The sequence below is a fragment of the Oncorhynchus masou genome, chromosome 28 (genome assembly GCF_036934945.1).
Source record: "Oncorhynchus masou masou isolate Uvic2021 chromosome 28, UVic_Omas_1.1, whole genome shotgun sequence".
Classification (NCBI taxonomy): Eukaryota; Metazoa; Chordata; class Actinopteri; order Salmoniformes; family Salmonidae; genus Oncorhynchus; species Oncorhynchus masou.
In genome coordinates, this window is record NC_088239.1 from 6,630,256 (window position 1) to 6,646,545 (window position 16,290).

Genomic DNA, 16,290 nt, shown 5'->3' on the forward strand with positions numbered 1-16,290 from the left:
TGATTCAGCCTGGCCTCAGCCTTGATTCAGCCTGGCCTCAGCCTGGCCTCAGCCTCAGCCTGATTCAGCCTGGCCTCAGCCTTGATTCAGCCTGGCCTCAGCCTTGATTCAGCCTGGCCTCAGCCTTGATTCAGCCTGGCCTCAGCCCTGCCTCAGCCTGGCCTCAGCCTTGATTCAGCCTGGCCTCAGCCTTGATTCAGCCTGGCCTCAGCCCTGCCTCAGCCTGGCCTCAGCCTTGATTCAGCCTGGCCTCAGCCTTGATTCAGCCTGGCCTCAGCCTGATTCAGCCTGGCCTCAGCCTTGATTCAGCCTGGCCTCAGCCTTGATTCAGCCTGGCCTCAGCCTTGATTCAGCCTGGCCTCAGCCTTGATTCAGCCTGGCCTCAGCCTGGCCTGATTCAGCCTGGCCTCAGCCTTGATTCAGCCTGGCCTCAGCCTTGATTCAGCCTGGCCTCAGCCTTGATTCAGCCTGGCCTCAGCCTTGATTCAGCCTGGCCTCAGCCTTGATTCAGCCTGGCCTCAGCCTTGATTCAGCCTGGCCTCAGCCTTGATTCAGCCTGGCCTCAGCCTTGATTCAGCCTGGCCTCAGCCCTGAGCCTGGCCTCAGCCTTGATTCAGCCTGGCCTCAGCCTTGATTCAGCCTGGCCTCAGCCTTGATTCAGCCTGGCCTCAGCCTTGATTCAGCCTGGCCTCAGCCTTGATTCAGCCTGGCCTCAGCCTTGATTCAGCCTGGCCTCAGCCCTGACTCAGCCTTGATTCAGCCTGGCCTCAGCCTTGATTCAGCCTGGCCTCATTCTTGATTCAGCCTGGCCTCATCCTTGATTCAGCCTGGCCTCAGCCTTGATTCAGCCTGGCCTCAGCCTTGATTCAGCCTGGCCTCAGCCTTGATTCAGCCTGGCCTCAGCCTTGATTCAGCCTGGCCTCAGCCTTGATTCAGCCTGGCCTCAGCCTTGATTCAGCCTGGCCTCAGCCTTGATTCAGCCTGGCCTCAGCCTGCCTTCAGCCTGGCCTCAGCCTTGATTCAGCCTGGCCTCAGCCTTGATTCAGCCTGGCCTCAGCCTTGATTCAGCCTGGCCTCAGCCTTGATTCAGCCTGGCCTCAGCCTTGATTCAGCCTGGCCTCAGCCTTGATTCAGCCTGGCCTCAGCCTGACTCAGCCTGGCCTCAGCCTTGATTCAGCCTGGCCTCAGCCTTGATTCAGCCTGGCCTCAGCCTTGATTCAGCCTGGCCTCAGCCTTGATTCAGCCTGGCCTCAGCCTTGATTCAGCCTGGCCTCAGCCTTGATTCAGCCTGGCCTCAGCCCTGCAGCCTGGCCTCAGCCTTGATTCAGCCTGGCCTCAGCCCTGATTCAGCCTTGATTCAGCCTGGCCTCAGCATTCAGCCTGGCCTCAGCCTTGATTCAGCCTGGCCTCAGCCTTGATTCAGCCTGGCCTTGATTCAGCCTCAGCCTTGATTCAGCCTGGCCTCAGCCTTGATTCAGCCTGGCCTCAGCCTTGATTCAGCCTGGCCTCAGCCTTGATTCAGCCTGGCCTCAGCCTTGATTCAGCCTGGCCTCAGCCTTGATTCAGCCTGGCCTCAGCCTTGATTCAGCCTGGCCTCAGCCTTGATTCAGCCTGGCCTCAGCCTTGATTCAGCCTGGCCTCAGCCTTGATTCAGCCTGGCCTCAGCCTTGATTCAGCCTGGCCTCAGCCTTGATTCAGCCTGATTTGGCCTCAGCCTTGATTCAGCCTGGCCTCAGCCTTGATTCAGCCTGGCCTCAGCCTTGATTCAGCCTGGCCTCAGCCTTGATTCAGCCTGGCCTCTTGATTCAGCCTGGCCTCAGCCTTGATTCAGCCTGGCCTCAGCCTTGATTCAGCCTGGCCTCAGCCTTGATTCAGCCTGGCCTCAGTCTTGATTCAGCCTGGCCTCAGCCTTGATTCAGCCTGGCCTCAGCCTTGATTCAGCCTGGCCTCAGCCTTGATTCAGCCTGGCCTCAGTCTTGATTCAGCCTGGCCTCAGCCTTGATTCAGCCTGGCCTCAGCCTTGATTCAGCCTGGCCTCAGCCTTGATTCAGCCTGGCCTCAGCCTTGATTCAGCCTGGCCTCAGCCCGGCCTCAGCCTTGATTCAGCCTGGCCTCAGCCTTGATTCAGCCTGGCCTCAGCCTTGATTCAGCCTGGCCTCAGCCTTGATTCAGCCTGGCCTCAGCCTTGATTCAGCCTGGCCTCAGCCTTGAGCCTTCAGCCTGGCCTGGCCTCAGCCTTGATTCAGCCTGGCCTCAGCCTTGATTCAGCCTGGCCTCAGCCTTGATTCAGCCTGGCCTCAGCCTTGATTCAGCCTGGCCTCAGCCTTGATTCAGCCTGGCCTCAGCCTTGATTCAGCCTGGCCTCAGCCTTGATTCAGCCTGGCCTCAGCCCTGCCTCAGCTTTGGTATCAGCCTGGCCTCAGCCTTGATTCAGCCTGGCCTCATTCTTGATTCAGCCTGGCCTCATCCTTGATTCAGCCTGGCCTCAGCCTTGATTCAGCCTGGCCTCAGCCTTGATTCATTCAGCCTTGATTCAGCCTGGCCTCAGCCTTGATTCAGCCTGGCCTGGCCTCAGCCTTGATTCAGCCTGGCCTCAGCCTTGATTCAGCCTGGCCTCAGCCTTGATTCAGCCTGCCTTGCCTCAGCCTGATTCAGCCTGGCCTCAGCCTTGATTCAGCCTGGCCTCAGCCTTGATTCAGCCTGGCCTCAGCCTTGATTCAGCCTGGCCTCAGCCTTGATTCAGCCTGGCCTCAGCCTTGATTCAGCCTGGCCTCAGCCTTGATTCAGCCTGGCCTCAGCCTTGATTCAGCCTGGCCTCAGCCTTGATTCAGCCTGGCCTCAGCCTTGATTCAGCCTGGCCTCAGCCTTGATTCAGCCTGGCCTCAGCCTTGATTCAGCCTGGCCTCAGCCTTGATTCAGCCTGGCCTCAGCCTTGATTCAGCCTGGCCTCAGCCTTCAGATTCAGCCTGGCCTCAGCCTTGATTCAGCCTGGCCTCAGCCTTGATTCAGCCTGGCCTCAGCCTTGATTCAGCCTGGCCTCAGCCTTGATTCAGCCTGGCCTCAGCCTTGATTCAGCCTGGCCTCAGCCTTGATTCAGCCTGGCCTCAGCCTTGATTCAGCCTGGCCTCAGCCTTGATTCAGCCTGGCCTCAGCCTTGATTCAGCCTGGCCTCAGCCTTGATTCAGCCTGGCCTCAGCCTTGATTCAGCCTGGCCTCAGCCTTGATTCAGCCTGGCCTCAGCCTTGATTCAGCCTGGCCTCAGCCTTGATTCAGCCTGGCCTCAGCCTTGATTCAGCCTGGCCTCAGCCTTGATTCAGCCTGGCCTCAGCCTTGATTCAGCCTGGCCTCAGCCTTGATTCAGCCTGGCCTCAGCCTTGATTCAGCCTGGCCTCAGCCTGGCCTCAGCCTCAGCCTTGATTCAGCCTGGCCTCAGCCTTGATTCAGCCTGGCCTCAGCCTTGATTCAGCCTGGCCTCAGCCTTGATTCAGCCTGGCCTCAGCCTTGATTCAGCCTGGCCTCAGCCTTGATTCAGCCTGGCCTCAGCCTTGATTCAGCCTGGCCTCAGCCTTGATTCAGCCTGGCCTCAGCCTTGATTCAGCCTGGCCTCAGCCTTGATTCAGCCTGGCCTCAGCCTTGATTCAGCCTGGCCTCAGCCTGATTCAGCTGGCCTCAGCCTTGATTCAGCCTGGCCTCAGCCTTGATTCAGCCTGGCCTCAGCCTTGATTCAGCCTGGCCTCAGCCCTGCCTCAGCCTGGCCTCAGCCTTGATTCAGCCTGGCCTCAGCCCTGCCTCAGCCTTGATTCAGCCTGGCCTCAGCCTTGATTCAGCCTGGTCTCAGCCCTGCCTCAGCCTGGCCTCAGCCTTGATTCAGCCTGGCCTCAGCCTTGATTCAGCCTGGCCTCAGCCTTGATTCAGCCTGGCCTCAGCCTTGATTCAGCCTGGCCTCAGCCTTGACTCAGCCTGGCCTCAGCCTTGATTCAGCCTGGCCTCAGCCTTGATTCAGCCTGGCCTCAGCCTTGATTCAGCCTGGCCTCAGCCTTGATTCAGCCTGGCCTCAGCCTTGATTCAGCCTGGCCTCAGATTCAGCCTGGCCTCAGCCCTGCCTCAGCCTTGATTCAGCCTGGCCTCAGCCTGCCTGGCCTCAGCCTGGCCTCAGCCTTGATTCAGCCTGGCCTCAGCCTGGCCTGATTCAGCCTGGCCTCAGCCTTGATTCAGCCTCAGCCTTGATTCAGCCTGGCCTCAGCCTTGATTCAGCCTGGCCTCAGCCTTGATTCAGCCTGGCCTCAGCCTTGATTCAGCCTGGCCTCAGCCTTGATTCAGCCTGGCCTCAGCCTTGATTCAGCCTGGCCTCAGCCTTGATTCAGCCTGGCCTCAGCCTTGATTCAGCCAGCCTGGCCTCAGCCTGGCCTCAGCCTTGATTCAGCCTGGCCTCAGCCTTGATTCAGCCTCAGCCTTGATTCAGCCTGGCCTCAGCCTTTCAGCCTGGCCTCAGCCTGATTCAGCCTGGCCTCAGCCTTGATTCAGCCTGGCCTCTCAGCCTGGCCTCAGCCTTGATTCAGCCTGGCCTCAGCCGTGAATCAGCCTGGCCTCAGCCTTGATTCAGCCTGGCCTCAGCCTTGATTCAGCCTGGCCTCAGCGTTGATTCAGCCTGTCCTCAGCCTTGATTCAGCCTGGCCTCAGCCTTGATTCAGCCTGGCCTCAGCCTTGATTCAGCCTGGCCTCAGCCCTGATTCAGCCTGGCCTCAGCCTTGATTCAGCCTGGCCTCAGCCTTGATTCAGCCTGGCCTCAGCCTTGATTCAGCCTGGCCTCAGCCTTGATCAGCCTGGCCTCAGCCTTGATTCAGCCTGGCCTCAGCCCTGATTCAGCCTGGCCTCAGCCTGGCCTCAGCCTTGATTCAGCCTGGCCTCAGCCTTGATTCAGCCTGGCCTCAGCCCTGCAGCCTTGGCCTGGCCTCAGCCTTGATTCAGCCTGGCCTCAGCCCTGATTCAGCCTGGCCTCAGCCTTGATTCAGCCTGGCCTCAGCCTTGATTCAGCCTGGCAGCCTCAGCCTGGCCTCAGCCTTGATTCAGCCTGGCCTCAGCCTTGATTCAGCCTGGCCTCAGCCTTGATTCAGCCTGGCCTCAGCCTTGATTCAGCCTGGCCTCAGCCTCAGCCTTGATTCAGCCTGGCCTCAGCCTGATTCAGCCTTCTGGCCTCAGCCTTGATTCAGCCTGGCCTCAGCCCTCAGCCTGGCCTCAGCCTTGATTCAGCCTGGCCTCAGCCTTGATTCAGCCTGGCCTCAGCCCTGGCCTCAGCCTGGCCTCAGCCTTGATTCAGCCTGGCCTCAGCCTGACCTCAGCCTTGATTCAGCCTGGCCTCAGCCTGATTCAGCCTGGCCTCAGCCTTGATTCAGCCTGGCCTCAGCCTTGATTCAGCCTGGCCTCAGCCTTGATTCAGCCTGGCCTCAGCCTTGATTCAGCCTGGCCTCAGCCTTGATTCAGCCTGGCCTCAGCCTTGATTCAGCCTGGCCTCAGCCTTGGATTCAGCCTGGCCTCAGCCTTGATTCAGCCTGGCCTCAGCCTTCAGCCTGGCCTCAGCCTTGATTCAGCCTGGCCTCAGCCTGATTCAGCCTGGCCTCAGCCCTGATTCCTCAGCCTTGATTCAGCCTGGCCTCAGCCTTGATTCAGCCTGGCCTCAGCCTTGATTCAGCCTGGCCTCAGCCTTGATTCAGCCTGGCCTCAGCCCTGACTCAGCCTGGCCTCAGCCATGATTCAGCCTGGCCTCAGCCTTGATTCAGCCTGGCCTCAGCCTTGATTCAGCCTGGCCTCAGCCTTGATTCAGCCTGGCCTCAGCCTTGATTCAGCCTGGCCTCAGCCTTGATTCAGCCTGGCCTCAGCCTTCAGCCTGGCCTCAGCCTTCAGCCTGGCCTCAGCCTTGATTCAGCCTGGCCTCAGCCTTGATTCAGCCTGGCCTCAGCCCTGCCTCAGCCTGGCCTCAGCCTTGATTCAGCCTGGCCTCAGCCTTGATTCAGCCTGGCCTCAGCCCTGCCTCAGCCTGGCCTCAGCCGTGAGCCTGGCCTCAGCCATGATTCAGCCTGGCCTCAGCCTGATTCAGGCCTCAGCCTTGATTCAGCCTGGCCTCAGCCCTGCCTCAGCCTTGATTCAGCCTGGCCTCAGCCTTGATTCAGCCTGGCCTCAGCCTTGATTCAGCCTGGCCTCAGCCTTGATTCAGCCTGGCCTCAGCCTTGATTCAGCCTGGCCTCAGCCTTGATTCAGCCTGGCCTCAGCCTTGATTCAGCCTGGCCTCATTCTTGATTCAGCCTGGCCTCATCCTTGATTCAGCCTGGCCTCAGCCTTGATTCAGCCTGGCCTCAGCCTTGATTCAGCCTGGCCTCAGCCCTGCCTCAGCCTTGGTATCAGCCTGGCCTCAGCCTTGATTCAGCCTGGCCTCATCCTTGATTCAGCCTGGCCTCAGCCTTGATTCAGCCTGGCCTCAGCCTTGATTCAGCCTGGCCTCAGCCTTGATTCAGCCTGGCCTCAGCCTTGATTCAGCCTGGCCTCAGCCTTGATTCAGCCTGGCCTCAGCCTTGATTCAGCCTGGCCTCAGCCTTGATTCAGCCTGGCCTCAGCCTTGATTCAGCCTGGCCTCAGCCTTGATTCAGCCTGGCCTCAGCCTTGATTCAGCCTGGCCTGGCAGCCAGCCTGGCCTCAGCCTTGATTCAGCCTGGCCTCAGCAGCCTGGCCTCATCCTTGATTCAGCCTGGCCTCAGCCTTGATTCAGCCTGGCCTCAGCCTTGATTCAGCCTGGCCTCAGCCTTGATTCAGCCTGGCCTCAGCCTTGATTCAGCCTGGCCTCAGCCTTGATTCAGCCTGGCCTCAGCCTTGATTCAGCCTGGCCTCAGCCTTGATTCAGCCTGGCCTCAGCCTTGATTCAGCCTGGCCTCAGCCTTGATTCAGCCTGGCCTCAGCCTTGATTCAGCCTGGCCTCAGCCTTGATTCAGCCTGGCCTCAGCCTTGATTCAGCCTGGCCTCAGCCTTGATTCAGCCTGGCCTCAGCCTTGATTCAGCCTGGCCTCAGCCCTGCCTCAGCCTGGCCTCAGCCTTGATTCAGCCTGGCCTCAGCCTGGCCTCAGCCTTGATTCAGCCTGGCCTCAGCCTTGATTCAGCCTGGTCTCAGCCTTGATTCAGCCTGGCCTCAGCCTTGATTCAGCCTGGCCTCAGCCTGATTCAGCCTGGCCTCAGCCTTGATTCAGCCTGGCCTCAGCCTTGATTCAGCCTGGCCTCAGCCTTGATTCAGCCTGGCCTCAGCCTTGATTCAGCCTGGCCTCAGCCTTGATGCCTCAGCCTGGCCTCAGCCTTGATTCAGCCTGGCCTCAGCCCTTCAGCCTCCTCAGCCTTGATTCAGCCTGGCCTCAGCCTTGATTCAGCCTGGCCTCAGCCTTGATTCAGCCTGGCCTCAGCCTTGATTCAGCCTGGCCTCAGCCTTGATTCAGCCTGGCCTCAGCCTTGATTCAGCCTGGCCTCAGCCTTGATTCAGCCTGGCCTCAGCCTTGCCTGGCCTCATTCAGCCTGGCCTCAGCCCTGCCTCAGCCTGGCCTCAGCCTTGATTCAGCCTGGCCTCAGCCTTGATTCAGCCTGGCCTCAGCCTTGATTCAGCCTGGCCTCAGCCTTGATTCAGCCTGGCCTCAGCCTTGATTCAGCCTGGCCTCAGCCTTGATTCAGCCTGGCCTCAGCCTTGATTCAGCCTGGCCTCAGCCTTGATTCAGCCTGGCCTCAGCCTTCAGCCTGGCCTCAGCCTTGATTCAGCCTGGCCTCAGCCTTGATTCAGCCTGGCCTCAGCCTTGATTCAGCCTGGCCTCAGCCTTGATTCAGCCTGGCCTCAGCCTTGATTCAGCCTGGCCTCAGCCTTGATTCAGCCTGGCCTCAGCCTTGATTCAGCCTGGCCTCAGCCTTGATTCAGCCTGGCCTCAGCCTTGATTCAGCCTCAGCCTGGCCTCTTGATTCAGCCTGGCCTCAGCCTTGATTCAGCCTGGCCTCAGCCTTGATTCAGCCTGGCCTCAGCCTTGATTCAGCCTGGCCTCAGTCTTGATTCAGCCTGGCCTCAGCCTTGATTCAGCCTGGCCTCAGCCTTGATTCAGCCTGGCCTCAGCCTTGATTCAGCCTCAGCCTGGCCTCAGCCTTGATTCAGCCTGGCCTCAGTCTTGCCTGGCCTCAGCCTTCAGCCTGGCCTCAGCCTTGATTCAGCCTGGCCTCAGCCTTGATTCAGCCCTGACTCAGCCTTGATTCAGCCTGGCCTCAGTCTTGATTCAGCCTGGCCTCAGCCTTGATTCAGCCTGGCCTCAGTCTTGATTCAGCCTGGCCTCAGCCTTGATTCAGCCTGGCCTCAGCCTTGATTCAGCCTGGCCTCAGCCTTGATTCAGCCTGGCCTCAGCCTTGATTCAGCCTGGCCTTAGCCTTGATTCAGCCTGGCCTCAGCCTTGATTCAGCCTGGCCTCAGCCTTGATTCAGCCTGGCCTCAGCCTTGATTCAGCCTGGCCTCAGTCTTGATTCAGCCCTTTTTTCTGACTGACCCAAACTGCCATTGCTGTCCTGTCAAACTCTCCAAGCTCCCTCTTCCTCTTCTGTCTGTCATCTGTCTGTCATGCAGGTCTGAGTTGAGACATCTTTTAAGCGGAGCTTCTCCCCAGACAGCTAGGTATTCTATCAGCATGGGGACCGTGCGTTAATGAAGGGGACAAAGGGGATATCGTGTGGCTCGTACTCCTCTCTGCATACATCTGCGTGACTATGATCACCGTACAAATCAAATCCCCTGCGATGACGGCCGGGATAATTGCCAGACGGGATCCAATAAGCCCTTTGTAATGGAACTCTGTCAATCAATTCACACTGAATCTCTCTCTCTCTCAATCTCTCTCTCTCCCCCCTGGGTGTTTGCTCAAATTGAATAAAGAAATTAAAGAATATGAGGCTGGTGAGATTTGTTCCACTGTGATTCTGATTGTGGGAAAGAATGCTTTAATTTCATGAAGTGGAGGAGAGCAAAAGCACAAGGAGGGGAAGGTTATTGCCTTGTCTGTCTCTAGTAATATATCAGATATAACTGCCCTGGATGTTATGGCAAATAGATAAGATGAGTAAGCAAGAGGTTTTACACTTGAGTTGGCAAAAGCTATTAGACTTTAGGCCATGTCATGTAATTTGCACACTCTTCTTCATAGTTCATCCATTATGTGAACTAAATATGGATAGTTTAATTAAACATAGAGGCAACCGTAAACTTGACATACTTTACGTATTGTCTTTTGCCCCCATTCTAGCATTCCATCATTTTGTCCTCACCTGTCCTCACCTATCCCCACCTGTCTTCACCTGTCCTCTCCTGTCCTCACCTGTCCTCTCCTGTCCTCACCTGTCTTCACCTGTCCTCACCTATCCCCACCTGTCTTCACCTGTCCTCTCCTGTCCTCACCTGTCCTCTCCTGTCCTCACCTGTCTTCACCTGTCCTCACCTATCCCCACCTGTCTTCACCTGTCCACACCTGTCCTCACCTGTCTTCACCTGTCCTCACCTATCCTCACCTCTCTTAACCTGTCTTCGCCTGTCTACACCTGTCCACACCTGTCCTCAGCTGTCCTCACCTGTCCCACATGTCCTCAACTGTCCCCACCTGTCCGCACATGCCCTCACCTGTCCCCACATGCCCTCACCTGTCCTCACCTGTCCTCACATGCCCTCACCTGTCTTCACCTGTCCTCACCTGTCTTCACCTGTCCTCACCTGTCCTCTCCTGTCTTCACCTGTCTTCACCTGTCCTCACCTGTCCTCTCCTGTCCTCACCTGTCCTCACATGCCCTCACCTGTCTTCACATGTCCTCACCTGTCCTCACATGCTCGCATCTGTCCTCACATGCCCTCACCTGACTTCACATGCCCTCACCTGTCTTCACCTGTCCTCACATGCCCTCACCTGTCTTCACCTGTCCTCACATGCCCTCACCTGTCCTCACATGCCCTCACCTGTCCTAACATGCCCCTACCTGTCCTCACATGCCCTCACCTGTCCTCACATGCCTTACCTGTCCTCAACTGTCCTCACCTGTCCCACCTGTCTTCACATGCCCTCACCTGTCTTCACCTGTCCTCACATGCCCTCACCTGTCCTCACATGCCCTCACCTGTCCTCACATGCCCTCACCTGTCCTCACATGCCCCTACCTGTCCTCACATGCCCTCACCTGTCCTCACATGCCTTACCTGTCCTCAACTGTCCTCACCTGTCCCACCTGTCCTCACATGCCCTCACCTGTCTTCACCTGTCCTCACCTGTCCTCACATGCCCCCACCTGTCCTCACATGCCCTCACCTGTCCTCACATGCCCTCACCTGTCCTCATATGCCCCTACCTGTCCTCACATGCCCTTACCTGTCCTCACATGCCTTACCTGTCCTCAACTGTCCTCAACTGTCCCTACCTGTCCTCACATGCCTTACCTGTCCTCAACTGTCCTCAACTGTCCCTACCTGTCCTCACGTGCCTTACCTGTCCTCAACTGTCCTCTACTGTCCCCACCTGACCCACCTGTCCTCAGATGCCCTTCAGCTTCCTGTCACCTGGCATAGATCCAATCCTTCCATATAATCCTCTCCAAGAGCCTTGTACATACGGCCCACTGCAAAGATCAACAATAAACACATTATAATTCTTGACAGACTTCTGGAATGGAAATTATATTAAGCACAGAGAATAAAGAATTAGATGTGTTCCTTATGATCTCCACACAAACTAGACGACACATATATTAGATATCTTTTTCAAGCGATTTTTGTTGTTGTTGTTACAGTTCGTATACAAACAATATCTGTCAATTGAAATAAATGTATTAGGGCTTTAACATGACTGGGAATACAGACACATATCTGTTGGTCACAGATGCAGTACCTTTAAAACAAATCAAATCAAATGTATTTGTCACATACACATGGTTAGCAGATGTTAACGCGAGTGTAGCGGAATTCTTGTGCTTCTAGTTCCGACAATGCAGTAATAACCAACGAGTAATCTAACTAACAATTTCGCTACAATTACCTTATACACACAAATGTAAGGGGATAAAGAACATGTACATAAAAAAAATATGAATGAGTGATGGTACAGAACGGCATAGGCAAGATGCAGTAGATGGTATAGAGTACAGTATGTACATATGAGATGAGTAATGTTGGGTATGTAAACATATACAAGTGGCATTTTTTAAAGTGGCTAGTGATACATTTATGACATCAAGATGACAAGATGCAGTAGATGGTATAGAGTACAGTATGTACATATGAGATGAGTAATGTAGGGTATGTAAACATATACAAGTGGCATTTTTTAAAGTGGCTAGTGATACATTTATGACATCAAGATGACAAGATGCAGTAGATGGTATAGAGTACAGTATATACATATGAGATGAGTAATGTAGCGTATGTAAACATTATATGACGTGGCATTGTTTAATTTGTCTTGTGGTACATTTTTTCCATAAATTTTTCCATTATTAAAGTGGCTGGAGTTGAGTCAGTATGTTGGCAGCAGCCACTCAAGGTTAGTGGTGGCTGTTTAACAGTCTGATGACCTTGAGATAGAAGGTGTTTTTCAGTCTCTCGGTCCCAGCTTTGATGCACTTGTACTGACCTCGCCTTCTGGATGATAGCGGGGTGAACAGGCAGTGGCTCGGGTGGTTGTTGTCCTTGACGATCTTTTTGGCCTTCCTGTAACATCGGGTGGTGTAGGTGTCCTGGAGGGCAGGTAGTTTGCCCCCAGTGATGCGTTGTGCAGACCTCACCACCCTCTGGAGAGCTTTACGGTTGTGGGTGGCGCAGCTGCCGTACCAGGCGGTGATACAGCCCGACAGGATGCTCTCGATTATGCAAAGAAGGCCAGGGGCGTAGATCAGTTAACCAGTCCGTATCTGGTGTGATCACCGTTTGCCTCGCGCAGCGCGACACATCACCCTTTGCATTATCCACTGACAATCGCAAAGATGATTTTAGAGTGTCAATGAGGTGACCGTTAAGACCACACGCAGCTAGACTTAAATCATGTCAAATCTAGCAGTAAACTGTGAATTAGGAACAGCAATGAGAAGCTAAATGACAAGTGAGGTAAATCATATTTATTTCAAAGGTTTACACTTCATGCATTGTGTTGTCCATATGGCATGTCAGGAGCAACATTCTATTGTGATGTCAGGAGCAGCATTCTATTTTCATGTCAGGAGCAACATTCTATTGTGATGTCAGGAGCAACATTCTATTGTGATGTCAGGAGCAACGTTCTCTATTTTCATGTCAGGAGCAACATTCTATTTTCATGTCAGGAGCAACATTCCATTTTCATGTCAGGAGCAACATTCTATTTTCATGTCAGGAGCAGCATTCTATTTTCATGTCAGGAGCAACATTCTATTGTGATGTCAGGAGCAACATTCTATTGTGATGTCAGGAGCAACGTTCTCTATTTTCATGTCAGGAGCAACGTTCTATTTTCATGTCAGGAGCAACGTTCTATTTTCATGTCAGTAGCAACGTTCTATTTTCATGTCAGGAGCAACATTCTATTTTCATGTCAGGAGCAACATTCTATTTTCATGTCAGGAGCAACATTCTATTTTCATGTCAGGAGCAACGTTCTACTTTCATGTCAGGAGCAACATTCTATTTTCATGTCAGGAGCAACATTCTATTTTCATGTCAGGAGCAACGTTCTATTTTCATGTCAGTAGCAACGTTCTATTTTCATGTCAGGAGCAACATTCTATTTTCATGTCAGGAGCAACGTTCTATTTTCATGTCAGGAGCAACGTTCTATTTTCATGTCAGGAGCAACGTTCTATTTTCATGTCAGGAGCAACGTTCTACTTTCATGTCAGGAGCAACATTCTATTTTCATGTCAGGAGCAAAGTTCTATTTTCATGTCAGGAGCAACGTTCTATTTTCATGTCAGGAGCAACATTCTATTTTCATGTCAGGAGCAACGTTCTATTTTCATGTCAGGAGCAACGTTCTATTTTCATGTCAGGAGCAACGTTCTACTTTCATGTCAGGAGCAACATTCTATTTTCATGTCAGGAGCAACGTTCTACTTTCATGTCAGGAGCAACATTCTATTTTCATGTCAGGAGCAACGTTCTACTTTCATGTCAGGAGCAACATTCTATTTTCATGTCAGGAGCAACATTCTATTTTCATGTCAGGAGCAATATTCTATTTTCATGTCAGGAGCAACATTCTATTTTCATGTCAGCAGCAACATTCTATTTTCATGTCAGGAGCAACATTCTATTTTCATGTCAGGAGCAACATTCTATTTTCATGTCAGGAGCAACATTCTATTTTCATATCAGGAGCAACATTCTATTTTCATGTCAGGAGCAACATTCTATTGTGATGTCAGGAGCAACGTTCTCTATTTTCATGTCACGAGCAACGTTCTCTATTTTCATGTCAGGAGCAACATTCTATTTTCATGTCAGCAGCAACATTCTATTTTTATGTCAGGAGCAACATTCTATTTTCATGTCAGGAGCAACATTCTATTTTCATGTCAGGAGCAACATTCTATTTTCATATCAGGAGCAACGTTCTATTTTCATGTCAGGAGCAACATTCTATTTTCATGTCAGGAGCAACATTCTATTTTCATGTCAGGAGCAACATTCTATTTTGTCATTCAATATATTAGTGGACTCGGGATGACCCCCTCTCTGAGGTTATGGGTCCCCATAAAGTAGGAGACCAGGTTCTCTCTGTTTTGGTCTGGGTCCCGTACTGAGGGAGATAGATAAGGAACGAGCATATTACAAGTGGTTTCTTCTTCACTCAGCATTAGAATGAGAAAGACTCTTCGGAGGATCCTGTCTGTCTGTATGTTCACCTGTCTGTCTGTATGTCCACCTGTCTGTCTGCTGGTGCACCTGTCTGTCTGTATGTTCACCTGTCTGTCTGTATGTTCACCTGTCTGTCTGTATGTCCACCTGTCTGTCTGTGTGTTCAGCTGTCTGTCTGTGTGTTCACCTGTCTGTCTGTATGTCCACCTGTCTGTCTGCTGGTGCACCTGTCTGTCTGTATGTTCACCTGTCTGTCTGTATGTTCACCTGTCTGTCTGTATGTCCACCTGTCTGTCTGTGTGTTCAGCTGTCTGTCTGTGTGTTCACCTGTCTGTCTGTGCACCTGTTTCTCTGTATGTTCACCTGTCTGTCTCCTGATGCACCTGTCTGTCTGTATGTTTGCCTGTCTGGCTGTATGTTCACCTGGCTGTCTGTGTATGCACCTGGCTGTCTCCCGGTACACCTGTCTGTCTGTATGTGAACCCGTCTGTCTGTATTTGAATCTGTCTATCTGTATGTCCACCTGTCTGTCTGTGTGTTCACCTATCTGAATGTATGTCCACCCGTCAATCTGTATGTTCACCTGTCTGTCTATATGTTCACCTGTCACTCTGTATGTGCACCTGTCTGTCTGTATGTTCACCTGTCTGTTTGTATGTTCACCTGTCTGTCTGGATGTTCACCTTTCTGTCTGTCTGTATGTGCACCTGTCTGTTTGTATGTTCACCTGTCTGTCTGTATGTGCACCTGTCTGTCTGTATGATCACCTGTAACTCTGTATGTGCACCTGTCTGTCTGTATGTTCACCTGTCTGTCTGTATGTTCACCTGTCTGTCTGTATGTTCACCTGTCTGTCTGTATGTGCACCTGTCTGTCTCCTGGTACACCTTTCTGTTTGTATGTCTACCTGTCTTTCTTTACATGTCTGTGTGTCCATTAAACCTTTTCATAAACCTTTTCACACCACCTCAAAAGTATTGTTAAAAATGCTGTAATTTTCTCTTTGTGTGACTCCAATAATTAAGGAAAGGTCATAGGTGAATTGTATTGATTTTGTCTGGTCTGTTAACGTGGGAAAAAAAGAGCAAACTGTACTTTTGGGTTGTGTGCGCTGCATGACTGCCTGCTGTATGTCTGCCTGTTGCATGTCTGCCTCCTGTATGTCTGCCTGTTGCATATCTGCCTGTTGCATGACTGCCTGCTGCATGTCTGCCTGTTGCATGTCTGCCTGTTGCATGACTGCCTGTTGCATGACTGCCTGTTGCATGACTGCCTGCTCCATGTCTGCCTGTTGCATGTCTGCCTGTTGGATGACTGCCTGTTGCATGACTGCCTGTTGCATGACTGCCTGCTGCATGACTGCCTGCTCCATGTCTGTCTGTTGCATGTCTGTCTGTTGCATGTCTGCCTGCTCCATGTCTGCCTGTTGCATGTCTGCCTGCTCCATGTCTGCCTGTTGCATGACTGCCTGCTCCATGTCTACCTGTTGCATGACTGCCTGCTGCATGTCTGCCTGTTGCATATCTGCCTGTTGCATGTCTGCCTGCTGTATGTCTGCCTGTTGCATATCTGCCTGTTGCATGACTGCCTGCTGCATGACTACCTGCTGCATGTCTGCCTGTTGCATGACTGCCTGTTGCATGACTGCCTGCTCCATGTCTGCCTGTTGCATGTCTGCCTGTTGCATGACTGCCTGCTCCATGACTGCCTGTTGCATGTCTGCCTGCTCCATGTCTGCCTGTTGCATGACTGCCTGCTCCATGTCTACCTGTTGCATGACTGCCTGCTGCATGTCTGCCTGTTGCATGACTGCCTGTTGCATGACTGCCTGTTGCATGACTGCCTACTCCATGTCTGCCTGTTGCATGTCTGCCTGTTGCATGACTGCCTGTTGCATGACTGCCTACTCCATGTCTGCCTGTTGCATGTCTGCCTGTTGCATGACTGCCTACTCCATGTCTGCCTGTTGCATGTCTGCCTGTTGCATGACTGCCTACTCCTTGTCTGCCTGCTCCATGTCTGCCTGCGCCATGTCTGCCTGCTCCATGTCTGCCTAATTTAACAACTTATTCCAAGCTACATAAACCCCTAATTTAACCCCTTATTCCAGGCTAGATAAACCCCTAATTTAACAACTTATTCCAGGCTACATAAACCCCTAATTTAACCCCTTATTCCAGGCTACATAAACCCCTAATTTAACCCCTTATTCCGGGCTACATAAACCCCTAATTTAACCCCTTATTCCAGGCTACATAAACCCCTAATTGAACCCCTTATTCCAGGCCACATAAACCCCTAATTTAACCCCTTATTCCGGGCTACATAAACCCCTAATTTAACCCCTTATTCCAGGCTACATAAACCCCTAATTTAACCCCTTATTCCAGGCTACATAAACCCCTAATTTAACCCCTTATTACAAGCATTTC

At 53.0% G+C, this 16,290-nt stretch overlaps 1 protein-coding gene across 1 annotated transcript; it reads right to left on the minus strand.

Annotated features, from left to right (window-relative positions):
• Positions 1-10,579: 10,579 nt before the first annotated feature.
• On the minus strand, positions 10,580-15,695 carry LOC135518483 (uncharacterized protein slr1819-like). Its single transcript, XM_064943655.1, has 2 exons — positions 14,954-15,695; positions 10,580-10,653 (listed from the first exon to the last, which is right to left on the minus strand). Exons 1-2 carry the CDS (start codon positions 15,693-15,695, stop codon positions 10,580-10,582), a joined length of 816 nt encoding a protein of 271 aa, XP_064799727.1.
• Between the last annotated feature and the right edge of the window lie 595 nt (positions 15,696-16,290).